The 17,666-nt window shown below is 41.7% G+C and overlaps 1 protein-coding gene across 1 annotated transcript; it reads right to left on the bottom strand.

Moving 5' to 3' along the window:
• Positions 1–15,395: 15,395 nt before the first annotated feature.
• Positions 15,396–17,179, bottom strand: LOC134188586 (bifunctional 3'-5' exonuclease/ATP-dependent helicase WRN-like). The gene is made up of 3 exons (XM_062656753.1): positions 17,029–17,179; positions 16,642–16,933; positions 15,396–16,578 (listed from the first exon to the last, which is right to left on the bottom strand). The coding sequence occupies exons 1-3, from the start codon at positions 17,177–17,179 to the stop codon at positions 15,396–15,398; spliced, it is 1,626 nt and encodes a 541-aa protein (XP_062512737.1).
• Positions 17,180–17,666: the final 487 nt, after the last annotated feature.

The raw sequence follows: 17,666 nt of genomic DNA, 5'->3' as shown, positions 1-17,666 counted from the left end.
ATTGTTGTTGTTGTTGTTGTTGTTGCCTGTGTTATTGCCGTAGGCGAGGTTGCTAGTAATTGCAATTTCTGGTCATGTAGAGCATGGCTACTTTCATCAAGTGATGAGATGGAATGTTCAGGTGATGGAATCTTCACATGAGATTGTTCTGTTTCTAGTCCTGCAAAGCCAAACAAAGTTTGTTGCTTTGTCTTTTTTGAAACTGGATGAGAAGATTTATTTCTTGCTGAGAGGCGTTTCCTTGGTTTAGCAAAGGACTCGGTCGTTGACTTTCCTTTGGTTCCAGTTGAGACCGTCATTGGGATGACAAAGGCACAAAATGGTTTGGACTGGGTGAGTTGCCCACCGACATTGTCATGCAAGACCACATGATTATTGCGGTGATTTGTTCTTGCTGCAGTTCTTGTTGCATTAGCTGACGAGGATAAAATGTAGCATTCATGAAAGCATGGCAGGCGAAGCGAAACTTTGTTGGGTAGACAGAGCGTACTGGGCGTCCAAAGACAGTAGCCAAGCCAGCTAATTCAAGCATGCCACACCAAGTACCCAACTTTGAACATAATCTCACTTCTGCTTCTACGCCAGCAACGTATGAATCACGAAGAGAAGACTTTTGCATCAGCAATGAGGAAAACGTGTGGCTTGGTCCATCGCCAAGAGTTTGGGAAAGTAGATCTACACATTGACCGTCACCACTGGCTTGACGCGCATGGCCTAGAAACGGATCAGCATAGTGCTCGACGTTGTCATCTACCTCTGTCATCACAGCAGCACGAAGTTGGTCATGGTGGTCCTCTTTGCCATAAGCTAGAAAGCTTGCAGCCCGAAAGAGACAGTTACCATCTCCTAGCACTTTCACTGGTACTGAATTGTCAGGAGCATCCTTTGGCAGTAACTGAGTAGCAACATGATCAATTTCAAAGCTACCAATGGTGGGCGTTGAAAACAAAAAATCAGCCATACCGCACTACTAACATTCGTGTTGAGCTTGCTGAACATTAACAACTACTACTTCCAATCCTAGTGCTAGAAACTGTGTTCTTATATAGATTGTGTACTTGGCATAGACCATCTGGATCATTATCTCTCCATGCCCCATACTCAGTGCATACCCTAGACTCTAGTCATCCGGTTGAGTCACAGTCATCATCGGGTTGAGTCATCCACATGAGGGAGCATCATGGGTCTACATGTGATATCAGGTTGCCTATTATATAATTGTAATCTGGTGGGTGATAATTACTAGGAGCTTTTCTTGTAACGTAATGTTAGTTACACAGTCTCAAGTAAGAAGAAGAACAAAACCAACCAAGAGCAGAGAATGGCAAATACTCATAAAACAAAGGACTATGCTTCAGCTGTGGAACTTACAATACTTGCTCTACTTACTAACCACAACCATTAAGCTCACAAGAGGAAACCATTAATTTGAAGTCACGTCAGCTTCTAGGAATCTGACCTTGCTGTCTTGGTAGCTGTACAGTGTATTTACAGTAAGAACCAGTTTGTGACTGCGAACAAATCAAACGTTTTATGTTATCTACAGGATTTATCTACATGCCCTCTACAATGACATATCAATATCTAGAAAAGTAGGAGAAATATGCTTGCTGACAGCAACTGTTGACAGCAGTAATTAAGCCACTGGGTAGGCGTTTTCATAAATGAATGCCACCTGCTAAGGCTATTTGTCCGTAAGTTGTTGTTACTTGTTGCCCCATGACCTACTTAGACCAGTATCGCAATTGATACTGAGAACAATAGATGCTATTAGTATTGACACCCTTCACCCTTGCTGATTACAAAGAAACGAAGATAGAACAACACCACTACTAACTAGACCTTTAGGAAAAAACAGTATGACGCTTTATCGACAACAGAAACTATTGGATCTTAGCAAAGAACAGCTATGTTGCCCAAACATTGCGTAGTTGTCTCGGGCTACCTGCAGATGCATTTTGGTTGCCCATCCAATATATGTGGTTGTCCGGAGCGCCCGGGCTACCAATTTGACGAACACTGATGTGTGGTTGTACTTAGAAATGTGAGAGCGTTACCTGGGCCATCAAGCTACACCTGGTACTGAAATAATCCAGGTAGCCAAGCATGGCGTTTAATTTTCCTTTTGTTGGCTATGTCACATTACTGGTATGTTTAATATGGATATTTGTGATAACCATTTGCCTGTCTTGAATCTGTGTACTTTGATGATACAACTGTAGGTTGATGACACTTGAAAGACACCATGTATTTGAGACAATAGCAAAATCAACATAGTGAGGCAAAATGACCCGTAAGAGAAATTGTAGAATTAAAGCACAATTGTTATGCAGGTCCTTAATACTTCTAAAATGATCTGTTGCCAGCCAGCTGAAAGTTGTTTGGCTGAAATTCTTTGTCAACATTATTAATTAACAATGAGTTGATGTCTGCTACTTGTTATGAGTTCATTTGAAGCCATGCTCTAACTAGAAGAAGGAGTCATGATCAGTGAAACCTGCACTACTACAGAAATGAGAGTGATGAAAGTAGTCTTAGTTGCTAGTTGTACCAAGACGACAGTTGTGACTTCAGATGTGACTTTAGATAACTATACTTTGACAGAGTATTACATTGCCTTTAGCAATAAAATGTTTGTCACTGCTTATCTTGCATATGCATTGGATGTCCACAAATAATCATGAGTCATCTGACTCTTGTTAGAACTATAATTATAATAACATTGTGGTCAGATCTATAATTTGTGACTTGTAATAGGCAACTTCCATTGTGTATGTGCAACAGCAGCAGTCGCTATTTCTTTTCTCACAGGATGCAGATCAGCATCTATACACATGATGCAGTCAAAACGTAGACAACAGCTATTGAATTAAATGAGAATTTATTCAATTCGCTAACATACCACAATGTATATTAAGTTCAAGACATGAGCACAAGCAGACTGTTTGATGAGGTACCGTATTTCTCCAAATAATTCGTTCCTGATTAATTCCCTGCCTGTATAATTCCCTTAGTATACACCCACTGTGAATGTAATTACCTCTCCTGAATAGTAATAATATTATTATTATTAATAATAATAGTAATACAGTGCTTCTTGGATCCAGTCGGATCCTGCGTAAAGTCAAGTCTTCTGTCTAGACAGCCATGATGGTCTAAGCACCTCTGAGGCAGGGTTTGCTTTCGGTGCTTACCAGTGACCTTATGAATCAGACTGATCTGGTTGAGCACAACATAATAATAATCAAATATAATCAAATATATCATTCATTCATTCAATAATAATAATAATAATAATAATAATAATAATAATATTTTGATTTGTACCGCTACAGGTACAGTGCCCTAGGCAAGACAAGATACATAAGCGTAACAAGTAAAAATAGGTAGCCATGCATAGAAGATTAAATATAAAAAATAAATAGAAGAATAATCAGACATAAATTAAGGTTTAATCCAGCTCTTGAAGTCCAGGTAGGACAACACCATGACTCTTTTCCTTGTCTCGCTGTCCACTGATTGCCACAGATTACCTTGAGTATTCAGAATGAACCCACTCTCTAAGTCATTATGAACGGATCTTCATAAGAAAGAGAGCTGGCTGGCAAGCAATAGATGTGGAGCTTCCCTGATAGGTTTGCCAAGAGTTCCCCCGCAATTCCCCATTCCTTGCACAGCATGGGATTGGTTAAGAAGTTCTTTAATTAATTAAGTGTTGTGGCAACACAAGCCAGAAATGGATGTATGACTTGAAATGCTCTATTATACAGTATATTATACAGTATATATACAGTATATTGTACAGTATATTATACAGTATAATTATACAGTATATTATACACTATATTATACAGTATATATACAGTATATTGTACAGTATATTATACAGTATATTATACAGTATATATACAGTATATTATACAGTATATTATACAGTATATTATACAGTATATATACAATATATTATACAGTATATTATACAGTATATTATACAGTATATATACAGTATATTATACAGTATATATACAGTATATTATACACTATTATACACTATATTATACAGTATATTATACAGTATATATACAGTATATTATACAGTATATATACAGTATATTATACACTATTATACACTATATTATACAGTATATTATACAGTATATATACAGTATATTATACAGTATATATACAGTATATTATACACTATTATACACTATATTATACAGTATATTATACAGTATATATATACAGTATATATACAGTATATTATACACTATATTATACAGTATATTATACAGTATATTATACAGTATATATACAGTATATATACAGTATATTATACACTATATTATACAGTATATTATACAGTATATTATACAGTATATTATACAGTATATTATACAGTATATTATACAGTATATTATACAGTATATTATACACTATATTATACAGTATATTATATAGTATATATACAGTATATTATACAGTATATTATACAGTATATATATATATATATACAGTATATTGTACAGTATATTATACAGTATATTATACAGTATAATTATACAGTCTATTATACAGTATATATACAGTATATTGTACAGTATATTATACAGTATATTACACACACACACACACACACACACACACACACACACACACACACACACACACACACACACACACACACACACACACACACACACACACACACACACACACACACACACACACACACACACACACACACACACACACACACACACACACACACACACACACACACACACACACACACACACACACACACACACACACACACACACACACACACACACACACACACACACACACACACACACACACACACACACACACACACACACACACACACACACACACACACACACACACACACACACACACACACACACACACACACACACACACACACACACACACACACACACACACACACACACACACACACACACACACACACACACACACACACACACACACACACACACACACACACACACACACACACACACACACACACACACACACACACACACACACACACACACACACACACACACACACACACACACACACACACACACACACACACACACACACACACACACACACACACACACACACACACACACACACACACACACACACACACACACACACACACACACACACACACACACACACACACACACACACACACACACACACACACACACACACACACACACACACACCACTCACACACACACACACACACACACACACACCACACACACACACACACACACACACAGTATACTAATTATATAACTCAGTTACTGTCATTCATGTCACCAACCATATAACAACCAATGCCTAGTTTGAAATATAATGCCAGTTGCCAAAATGCATATCCAATGTATACACCTGTAAGTGTCACAACACAATGACTGATACCATCAACTTAACTAAGTCATTAACTTAACTTAACTTAATTAACATAATTTAATTTAAACCAATGTTAGCTCTAAATATAGATTACCTCAATAATAGCTAGCTGTGTGACAACCAGCAGTGTTATCAATATGTCGTCGTCATCATCATCATATTCTATGCATTAGTAATTAGTATGTTGTTTACATTAAATGATCCGTTTAGTAATGATTATTAGAGTACAATATTTTGTGTACGTGTTTATCCAACTAGGTAATGCTTAGTAAATATTGTGTACACACACATATCCTATGCTGTTATTTTAATTGTATACTACCCTATTAGAGTGTTTATCTGTTAATAAATCTTTTTAGTAACTTAGTAGTTGTGAAATAGAATTAAATTACCTGAGTACTTTGCACTTTTCTGCATATTATATAATTAATTGCACACAGGAAATAAATTTGCAATAAATAGTACATGATTTGATGTATGCAGTGAATGCAACAGTGTCAATATTGACGCATAAATCGCACCCAAAAAAAGATTTTATGAAAAATGAAAATTTGCTTAACTGCGAAGAATAGTAATTATAAATGACTTTACCTGTCGCCTAATTTATTGAAGTTGATTTGTGCCGAGAAAACCACGTTCAGCAGACGACAAAAACTGAGGCCCCCTTTCAATAAACGGCGCAGGTTACTGCTCGAAAGGTGCGCAAAAAGACAGCACTTCATTTATGTCAAAATCGCGGTTGCAAGATGTCCATTGACTGCCGAGCCTCGTACTACCAGACCACTGAAAACCGCGAGGAAGTGCATACGGGAACAGCCAAAGCCACACCCAACGGGGCCCAAAAAAAAATTCGCCTGGTCTGGGGACTTTAGCCTCGAATTTCCAGACCAGAGAGCGCGCGAAGCGCGCGAACTCTAGTCTGGACCAAGTCGATACTAAAATGATTTCGGAAGTATTTATCAATAACTATGCTAAATGGTGTCTAACAGCGTAGGATCGTTTTACCTAGATCAACATATAATTTGTAAATGCCATGAGATCTCACGAACAAAGAAGAGACGTCTGCCGTGTTTGCGGCAATATCTTGGTAGACGGCATGAAACGAGGACTCTTTGATTCTTCGGCAGACCGCTAGCTAGTCTAACCGCTCGACTAGCGAGACTACCGCTCGACCAGTTGTCAAAGGTGATGGTCTGGCGACGCTGCTGTGCATGTCACCTGTCATTGCAAGCTTGAAAATATCGAAGAAATGAAGCTGAAACTAAAACTAAGATGTGTCCGTGCAGAGTCTAATCATTGTTCTGGCATGCAGAGTTTAGTAATTGTTCTGGTGTGCACTTAGCCGCCCACGAGGATTTCACACGCGCACAGTCAGTGCTAGTGCACTTAGCATAACCAATTATTGCTAAGCCAATCAGAATTTACAACCGAGATTCGGGTTGTAGAAGCTGATTGGCTTAGAAGGCTATTTCGACTTGGTCCAGACTAGAGTTCGCGCGCTTCGCGCGCCTGGTCTTGAAGTTCGAGGCTAGGGGACTATTAGCCTCGTACCCAGGCCCTCTTGCGCGCCCGGAGAAGAGGGCCTGGTACACGTTGTCTTCGCATGCGCGCATAAATTAGAAGGAAATCGGCGTAATGTATGCACGCATGCGGAACTGACGTTGTTTAGAATCTCGAGCTGATAGTGTTGCGCGCAAATACGTATGGTATACGTACGTACGGATATAGGGGCGCGTTCGATTAGGCTCTCCCATCCTCTTCCAGAAGAGTCTCTTCCAACGAACAGCAGAGTTGGTAGAGTTGGCTCTTTCGACTCTAACGGCAGAACTATAGAAGTTGGAAGAACGTACGGCGTGCACACGGAGCCTCCTCTGGAAGAGGCTGGAAGAGCCCAATCGAACGCGCACCAGGTGATGTTCTTTGTCTGCTTTTTTCGACTTAAGATACCAGTCCTCAGTCCTGGCTGTCATGTGCCTGCACCCTCAATTTTCTGCTACAGGTCGAATGGACGGAGTAAGATCTGCCGTCTGTCGTACAAATAGAAATTCCCAAAATAAGCTGCAACTTCTGCTGCAGCCCTCGTTAAGAGCAAGCACTGTAAACAGACTTACTGCAGTACGACTAGACATCGAACTCAACACTGCCACAAAACAAGGTCTAAAATCGTCTAGTTGGATCACTTGACCTTGGGTCTAGATCTACGGCTTCATCCACGCATGGAAGCTGTTTCGCTGTCTGTTCAACAGTTGCGCGCGACACTATCGGCTCGAGATTCTAAACAACGTCGGGTCCGCATGCGTGCATACATTACAACGATTTCCTTCTAATTTATGCGCGCATGCGAAGACAACGTGTACCAGGCCCTCTTCTCCGGGCGCGCAAGAGGGCCTGGGTACGAGGCTAGGGGACTATGTGGATGGCTGGCTGGCTGGCTGGCTATGTCTGTCACGCTACAGGAATGTGCCACGCCTCCTTAGTGCGGCTCAACTGCGAAGCATTAATTCCTTTATGATAAGTCATACGTGGCAACCAGAGACAATAGACGAATAGTAGGCGCGAAAACTTCCTTGAGAGAGTTTTAGTACGAGAACAGTGTAAATCATGTTTGCGATGGCTGGAATCTGTCGGAAATAAACAACAGAACTCACCTGTCTGCAACTGCTGACCCAAAGTCGATCGCTTTCTTGGTTTTACGAGAGTTATACGGGAATCTAACATTACGTAACCAGTAGAGATTTTATGTCCCGTATACGATGACTGCTTGCGACTACTGTACAAGTACGTACTACGGACTTTGCGGTCACGCCAAACGACAGTCGCTATGTAGGATTTCAAATACATGTTACAAGTAGGGTCAGTGAGTCTTTCGGCCATTTCAAATTTTAAAGTATAAATTCTTAAATTTTAAATATTTGAAATTCAATTTTTCAATTTTTTTGTATTAAAATTTAAAATTTTTAATTTAACGTTATCAATTTTTAAAAAATTTGTATTGAAGTTTTAAATTTTAATTTTTTAAAATATCAAAATTTAAAAATTATTTCAAATTTGTAAATTTTTAGGTGCAGTATATTAGAAATTGCTTTGCCGACGAGAAAGCGGACGTAGTTGTCTATATGAACTGATGGCCGGATTTGAACTAACAGAAATTGAACGCATATCCGTTTTCTCAAATAATTTGAATACATCAGAAAAAGAAAATTGAAAGAACGAGTAGCAGTGTATGCGGTAGGGAGTCCATTGGACGGCGTAGGGGTGCATTCCAACGCGTGCTGATACGCTGATTCAGTTAAACTAGGCGCGGTTTCTGCTAATCACATCAGCACGTTTCCCGTACCATGTTGCTGCACCTGTACGTACGTCGCTTCAGACAGTTACTAATGTTTAGTAACTCGAAGTGCATGGTCGCGTCGTTACTGTAGATGTAGGAGTACGATTGGCCCAACTGCAAGTTGCACTTCATGTCTAGATTTTGTACATCACATAGAACACTACCCGATAGCGCAGATAGAACCTCTACAACCTCATGCTGTGTCTCTCCTGTGCCGTGAGAACAGAACCCACACTGACTACAAGTGAATTACGAGACCAAATAGTAAAGGTGGACACGCACGCAGTGCTCATGGCAGGAGGGCCTAGAGAACGCACGTGTACCGTACTGCTGACACGCCCCTCCCGTCGACGGTACCGCGTCCAATTACTAAAACTACATTTACGTGTGTCGTACTGTACCGACAGACTAGTCGCCAATTCAATACCAACTAACTTTACACAAGCAACGTACTGCATGATCGCGTGAATTACGTTTGTACTGTATCGTAACCTTCTTACAGAGTCTCTACTTAGCTAAGAATGCAACAACACGCAGCTAGAGATCCTCTAGTATCAGTATCAACATCAATTAGGGGTTTCCTCCTGTATCGTTGAAGGACGCCCCACACTACACATAGAACAGACGCACACACGCACACACAATACACCGAGTTTTGTGTCCAGAATATTGAGCGTAGTAAGGCACAGGATTTATTTGCCGATGAGCTAGTTGCTGCCTACTTTCATGTTATCCAGGAGCAACTAGCCTCGTACCAGACCCTCTCGCGCCGTCGTGCCGGGTTCCCGTATAACACGACAAAGCCGGAAAGGGTCTGGGATCATACCGCCTACTTTCTTCACCTAGTGTCACCCCACGTCATCTAAGTGTCACCCTACGTCACCAACGTCAACACTCTCATGCTCTTAGTTAATTATGAATCCATCCTTCCATCAAAGATATGCTAGCTGTGATATCCGATTGCATACATTCACTATTTACATTTCGTTCCTGTACAGCTGCATGAGAAGAGATTCATTTTGCTGCATGGAAAGAGATTCATTCACAGAGGGAGCTCGATCCTGAGTTCGATTTACGTTATCTGAAGCTGTGAGGTCCAATGTGATTCGATCAGCAGTCTAGGTAGCTTGGACTACGGATGCACTAGGCACCGCTCTATTCATGTGCTAGGCTACGAGAACAATACGAATAGGGAAGCTCGAGTACGATTCGGAAACATCTGGAGCCTGGCAGAGCGTGCCGTCAGACACGGTGTTGACTTCCGCTCTAGAGTCTCTTGGAGAGGAAGTCCTCTTTCCCAGAGAGGTTGGCAAATACGTAGAGCTTGCGTAGGGACAGGATACCAACACTGAAAGGAAACAAGTAGAGTACGAATGGAAGGTCAAGTCTGTTGCAAGACATTCCGTGTGACACATGAGACTAACTATTAAACTAATCGTATTAGTAGCCTGAGGCTTGGTGACATACGAGCTAAGTTGATCATCTAATAGCATAAACGGTAGGCGGTATGATCCCAGACCCTCTCCGACGTTGTCCTGTTATACGTAGCCTCGGATCCCAGACGTTTCTACAGGCGCCTACGTACGTACAAACACAGAGTAGGCGGGGAAAGGGCAAGAGTGGGCGTGAAGAAAGAAACGTCTGGGCGCGCTTCTATAGAAAGCCAGTTCGGAAATAGGCGTACTCACAATAGGCAATTTGATAATCATATTTCCTACATCAACATACTAATAGAGCTCGTGGGACAATTCCTCAGGCTCTATTCTTTGTCCTTCGCGTCTGCAGCTAGCTGCTATGGCAAATTTTGGAACGCCAAAGAAGCCTTCATCCGATGTTTGCCGAATATGTGGAACACAATTCAGGAAAGATAGGAGGGACAAAGTTAGTCTGTTTCACACCACCGCACGTCTCCACAGTCTTCTGCAAGAAGCTACGGCTCTTTCTGTTCACGAAGACGATGGCTTTCCTCATTTTGTTTGTACCACTTGCCGCAACCAGCTCCTAAAGTTTGAGCGTCTCCATCGTCAGCTTGAGGAAACCAGGACTTTGCTATGTGGTGCTAGCCGTCAAACGGCGATGACTTGCAGATTTAAGAGGAGACGGCGGCAATCTCCAGGAACACCATCGATCCAGCAAACTAGCAAGAAGCCAGACCAAACTGTCAGCCCCGCTTCACCTAGCGGGAACAAGGTGTCTAACCTTAGGTAAGTGACAGCTCTATAGCTCATCGTGCAATACAGTAGGATCATTTAGTTTGCTGCAACAGCAGTAGCGATGGACAGCCATCTAGATCCAAGGCTACCAGATCTCTCTTCAACTCCCAGCCGGAAAGAGACCTGCATTTGTTTGGTGTTGACAATTGTGAGGTCACACCTCTCTTGTCTTTGGATGTACACGAGGAAATATCTAGGGATTCTCTTGCCCACTTCGATGTGGACAACACTGGTACAGTTCTGTTTATATCCTGAAAACGTTACTTTCAACAGGGCTCGTTTTTCCATGCAGGCAGCGGTTCGTTTGAAACAGCGCTATCTGCAGAACAACCTCTACGTGCCAGTTCTATACACATTGAAGCTGCTGCAACTACGGGTTTGCCATCTCAGATTGCTATTCCTTACCCTGAATTTCATGAATCAGACAGGTTAGTCACTGCCTAGACACAAATTAATTAAATTGTCTTTATTGCATGGTTTGTTAACAGAAGTGAAGATGGTGTTGGAAGGAACGACCCTAAGGGATTTGATGCTTTTGTCAAAGTAGGTGCATACTAACTGGAATTAACTCCCTTTTAACCAATTAAAATAAAGTTATAATTAAAAACCTGTTAACTGACAGTAGCACATGGATGGATATTTGTTGCACTGTTGCACTGTTTCATCATGCATAGTGTTCATATATATAATTGTGATAGAAAAATAATTCTTAAGGCAGTTTGATTAATTACTTATAACACAATCTTTGGATATGGCACTGTACAAATAGTGTATAACGTGTTATTTTTGTGTTATTTTGTTTTCGTGTTGTTTTATTTTCGGTAAATTCAGTGTGACTTTTCTTTATCTAAAGTAAGATAACACCTAACATTTTCTAAGTTCTGTACTTCAGGTGCAGAAGGCACCAATAGAATCAAAGTAACCCGAATACTTCACAAACTCTCAGAAGTTTTGTGCACAGTGATGAGAACTGCCTGCTTGGAGAAACAAGCCTCCCCAGAGCAACCCACAAATGCAAGAGCCAAGGTGCACAATGTTTATGACACTATAGGTAGTGGGCAAGCGGTACAGTACTAGATCTCACGTGACGCCCAAAATTTCTTCTACTTTTGCCACACTAAGTCTCTGCTTCCTCGTCTTACCGAAATTAGGTTATATCAAAAGGTATTTCCTTCTGAATTACCAAAGTTTAAAATGCCGAAAATATAACACATACAGTATTGTACACATGCATCTGTACATGTAACTCATGTTTTGTTGGTCTGTTGACTGATGACATAAAACAATAATTCACTGTACATGGCTTGGAAGCATAGGTAGCACATTGAGATCTAGATGATAAAAGCTTGATAAGTGATGCAGTCACAATCTTAGCTAGACCATCTATAGGTGTAAGCGTTTAGGAGGTGAATTTCCACCTTGAAACATGCCGAAAATAATGATTTGGGGTACTCTAGCATGCATGAGACCAAAGGAAGTTTGTTGACTGTACACTCAAACCTCCCTAATCTGGACATTATGGAACCAAGCGGCTGTCCAGGTTTTAATGTGCATTAGATCCTTGGAATCTCAGACAATTTAATGTAAGGTTTGGTACTGTACAACGTCATACCATTCCTGCATACAGTATGCGTATAGAGTCACACTTGTACTAGACTGTAATGTACATGTGTACTTTGTACTACAGTTACATACCTTACACACTGCAGCAGTCTATTAACTCGTCTTAGTGTGGCTGCTGGTTGCCTCCTGAAAACAAGAAATCAACGCATGTCTGCCCTGCAATACATTATCAGTATAGTCATGCATAATTCAGGAGCGAAGAAGAAAGCTTTTATGAGGCTAAACAGGCTTGGCCTGGCAATGTCTCATAAACGTACTCTGTAAAGCTTAAGCAAATAGCCAGCACCTTTGATTCTTCTTTAATTCATTGGAAGGAGTGCATAGAGAGCACACACAGATTAGGCCAGTTTACACACGTAGCTAATGGGGAAGCTGACCAAGCAGAATGTCCTAGGAGTGGACATGGTATTAGCATGCCTTCATTGCCTGGGTCAGTAGAATGTAACTCTGGTGCTCTGTCTGGTGCAGACCTTTGCATAAAGCTATACCAGATCACTGGTGACAATGTGGATCTAGAGATCAAAACAAAGTGTATGACAATTGATCGCAGAAACAAGTCCTTGCACTGGTTTAATCTTATGTCAACTGATGAAAGGGTCGTACCGCCAAGTGTTCTGTCCACGATGTTCCATCTTGGCAGTCTCTGATGCAGCATTTCTTCCATCTGCAAGTGATCACCAATACCTTCGTGATGAGTTCGCGGTGCTTGTTTCTAGAGTGATCACTAAGTTTCTCCCTGCATTTGCACAGTTTTCAAAGTTTGTGGTACAGCACATCATCCATGATCACATGTTTGATGCCAGTAGGAAGTCAGAGAGAAACTGTCTAGGTCTTCTTGAGTTAAATGAAAACAAACAACAAGACATGGTGGAGATAATGTCTCATCTCGATAAAAGATATGTTCCATATCAGTTTGAAGATGGTGACAATGCCATATCTCAACCTCTTGTGCGCTTGCAGTTTGGTGGTGATCAGCTCACTGCTGAGCGTGCACGAAACTCAAAAGGGCTGTTATCAATGGTCTGGTGCCATATCAGAGACTGCAAGCACTCTTGCCACATGCAGAAGACTTTCACTACATGATGAATTTTGTCAATTTAATCTATGCAAAATTCTACAAGACAAACAGCAGTGGTGACTTGGGCACAATGTACAATCTCCGAAACAAACTGGATCGAAGAAATGTTTTCTGTGACACAAATAAGAACTATAGGGCATGCAATAGCTTTCTTCAAGATGTCCTAGACGGATATGTCATTGCTTGTGCTTTGCATCATTTTGGTATGAGGGGCCCGGAGGACATGGATGGTGTCCCACCAGGACTTCCTGAACATCAGTGGGAAGACTGGTTTCATGGTGAGATCATCAAAATTGTGGATAAGTTTGTTCTGCAGTGGGAACATCTGGAACAAGATAGTGTCAGCTTCCATCAGTCTGTTCAGAGAGGACAGCCATCAGAACAAGCCCAAACAGCACTTGATAGACTTAGTGAGGGTGAGGCACTTGATGAAATGCAGTCAGAGCCACTACATCAGCATGCCACTACATCAGCATGCCACTACATCAGCAGTAGTTGTAGCACAAGAACAGGAGCCTCCACCACATGACCCAATGTCAACAACTGTACAACAGACACCTCGAAATCTCATGCACGCACACAGTTTTCCATGTCATGTAACTACTTGTGGCCAGAGCTTCTCTTCAGCTGATAACAGAAGGTGCCATGAGCAAATAGCACATTGCCTGACTCATGTTCCTTCAAATCTAGATCAAACCCAAGTGTCAGATAGAGTGTGCAGTCAAGAACAACAGTACAATGACGACCATGTTTTCAACTATAGCTGCAATTTTATGAAAATGGCTCTGCTAGAGCGTAACTTCCAAGATTCAGTCCGTGAAATGGATGGACCAAGGCTATTACGAATCTGGAAATTTAAAATGCTTCACTTCAAAGAGGCTGGTAGAACTAAATATGCGTTGGAAGCATTTCTTTTTCAAGCTGATCAGCTAGCTCTTCTAAGCCCATGGGATGCTTACAGGCAGCTGTGGAATAGAACATTCAACTTGCATGGTGGTTTTGGTAGGAACATACCCTTGGACTTGATGGTGAAGCACAACAACAATTTCATCAAAGAGATGATAAGAAACCAGGGTGCTAATGTGTCATTCCAGTCAGCACAGCAAGTAAGCAGAGCATCAATGGGTTTAGAGTCTGTTCTCACCAACCTCGACAACATGCTAGCCATTGCTGATGAATCAAATAAACATGCTGCAGTGGATAGGAAGAAGGATGTTTTGTTGATAGCAAAGGAAGTAGGGGGAAATGTCAGGAAGCAGACCAGGCCAAGAGCACACAAATCTTTTCCATCAATGAAATATGATGTGCTGCAGCAACTGAATCCTTGCAAGTTATCACAGTGGATTCGCAACCATAAGAAAGCACTGGCCAAAGTTCATCATCTGGAATCATTAGAAACACTAAGAAGTACTTGATTATGTTGGCAGTTTGGTAGAGAATAGAATTGTATGGTATATGTTGCACCTACAGTAGAAAATATGTATACTTTTTCACATGATGTAGACTTTCAGGTTGTATAGATTTTCTGGGTTTTACTATGTTAAGACTTGTGACATGTTGATTGTGATAGTACACAGGTCAAGCGCTGCTATAATGTTGCACACATGAAATTTCAAGAGGGACACCTTTAATGTATACTGAGTTTGTACAATTCACACATACCTATCCCAATTAATTTATATCCTTAAAACTGAGCCCATACCTCATTAAGTATGTTTAGAATGTTCTGTGCATGCTCAACAGTAAAGACTGGAGTTAGAGCTTGAATGTCTTGTACGGTAAACAACTGCCCAGCGTTCTCTACGACTGAATGCAGTACATAATCAGAAAGACCTGTTACCAATGTTGGGTGAGTATACAAAGGCTGATCTTCAATTCCAAGCTCTGTCTCCACCTTCATCTTGTACTCCAGAAGAAGAAACTCCAGAAGTTCTCTTTGTTCAGTCTGCAAGTGATGGACTATCACAGGAGAAGAGGTTGCAATCGATGTTTCACCAATCTGAATACTTTGCAAACCAGGGCACTGACCTGGGCTTGCACACTGACACTGTACAGAGCATATGTCACAGCAGGTATGGCTGGTGTTTCCTCTGTTGGGGGCTGCATCAAAGACTGCTAGGAGCATAGCTCTTCTGCACTGATCAGTGTTGCTGACATACTCCTTCATTTCTCTATTTGTGTGTCTAAGCTGATGTCCATGATATAGCAGATAAGCAAAACTTTGGCTTCCATCCCTGCCAGCTCTGCCAATCTCTTGCATGTACGCTTCCAAGTCAGCTGGAGGGCCATAGTGAATGACTGTTGTCAGACCCTTCACATCTATCCCCATCCCTAAGGCATTGGTTGCAAATACGACTCTACAAACACCATTGGCATCCCTCAGAGACTGCAAAATGATGTGTTTGTTGCTGTCTGGAGTACATGCGTGGTACATTTCCACAACTCGATTTTGTGCCTTTGTATCACCTTCTGGCCAGTAAGACTTGTTACCTAGTTCATAGTGGAAATGGGTAAACAGTAAGGAGCACACACTCTGTGTTTGGCAGTAGACAAGAACCCTTGGACAGTTGATTTGCTTGGACTTTACCAGCCTCAGCAAAAAATCAAAGGTAGCTTCAACATCAGAACGTACTCTCTGCACAGCTAGGAAGATGTTATCACGCTCTGGGCTCTTAGTAATCACATAGCATCTGCCAGACATTCCTAAACAACTCACAATGATTTCTTGTGTTGCCTTGGACGCTGTTGCTGTCAAGGCTAGAATTGGAGCGCACACCAGAGACCTTAGCTCTCCAACAAGACCGCACCAGACACGAAACGGTTCATCCTCATCCTCCTCTACTAGCTCTGGTCTAGCAAGGCCGCCCCTATAGATTTAAAGCGACATTCGATTACACCAACCTACACATAACAGACAGTGTCAGCCTCACCACTGAACAACCGTATGAACTTCGTCTGCAACTATCGCTACAACACGATCACGGAAAACGCCTTCCTGAAGCGCTAATCGCCATGTTTTCTGTCCAACTAGAATTTCAGGGCTTCCAAATACGATTTCAAACTTTCCAGCCTTTATCTCCTTGTCAGTAGCTTGGCTGGCACCTATCATAGAAGCACGAACACCGCACTCGGTCAGGTAAGCAACCTGGTCTTTCATCAAAGACAGCAACGGCGCCACGACGAGAACAATAGGGTCGATTGCAAACGCCCTCGAATAGCCCACTGTTTGCAAAACCTTGCAGACGTTGGGTAGCAGGTGAAAAATCAGTGACTTAAATTCTCAAACCCGGTGGGGAGGCAAGCCAGAACATCGTCACCTCGGACAAGTTGACTCAGCGCAAAGCGTTGCAGAGGCTTCACAGACGCAGTGTCAAACTGGGGACAAGACTGGTCAATAGCAATTGTCATTGCGTCGTCGGAAATTGATGAACGAACGTGACACGATCGATCTTCTGAAGGCAACGCCATTTGATCTCCCGTTTAGCAGATATCCCACTGTGGTATACCACCTGGTACTCTAAGTAGTCATTGAGACTCTAATAAGTAGTCATTAAAAGACAACTAACACTATTTGACCAATGAAATCTACCGCGCTGAGCGAGCGGCGATTGTTGATTGGTGCGGAAACCTATGATTTGCCAAAGGTACGCCTATTTCCGAACTGGCATTCTATAGAAGCGCGCCCAGACGTTTCTTTCTTCCCGCCCACTTTTGCCCTTTCCCCGCCTACTCTGTGTTTGTACGTACGTACGTAACTTAGGCGCCTGTAGAAACGTCTGGGATCCGAGGCTAGTTCGGCCAGTACATGACTGCTCGTGCCCGTTCTTTAGATTTCTCTGCCCCATGGTGACCTTCGTGAATTCTCCGGAGCATTTCTGATCGAAAATGGTTGGGATTATAACTTTTGTGCCTTTGAATAACATCTGGTCAGCCTCGTGCAACTCTTCTCTGATGG

Source organism: Corticium candelabrum, chromosome 13, assembly GCF_963422355.1.
Source record: "Corticium candelabrum chromosome 13, ooCorCand1.1, whole genome shotgun sequence".
Lineage (NCBI taxonomy): Eukaryota > Metazoa > Porifera > Homoscleromorpha > Homosclerophorida > Plakinidae > Corticium > Corticium candelabrum.
This window is presented reverse-complemented; position numbering and strand designations above follow the sequence as displayed.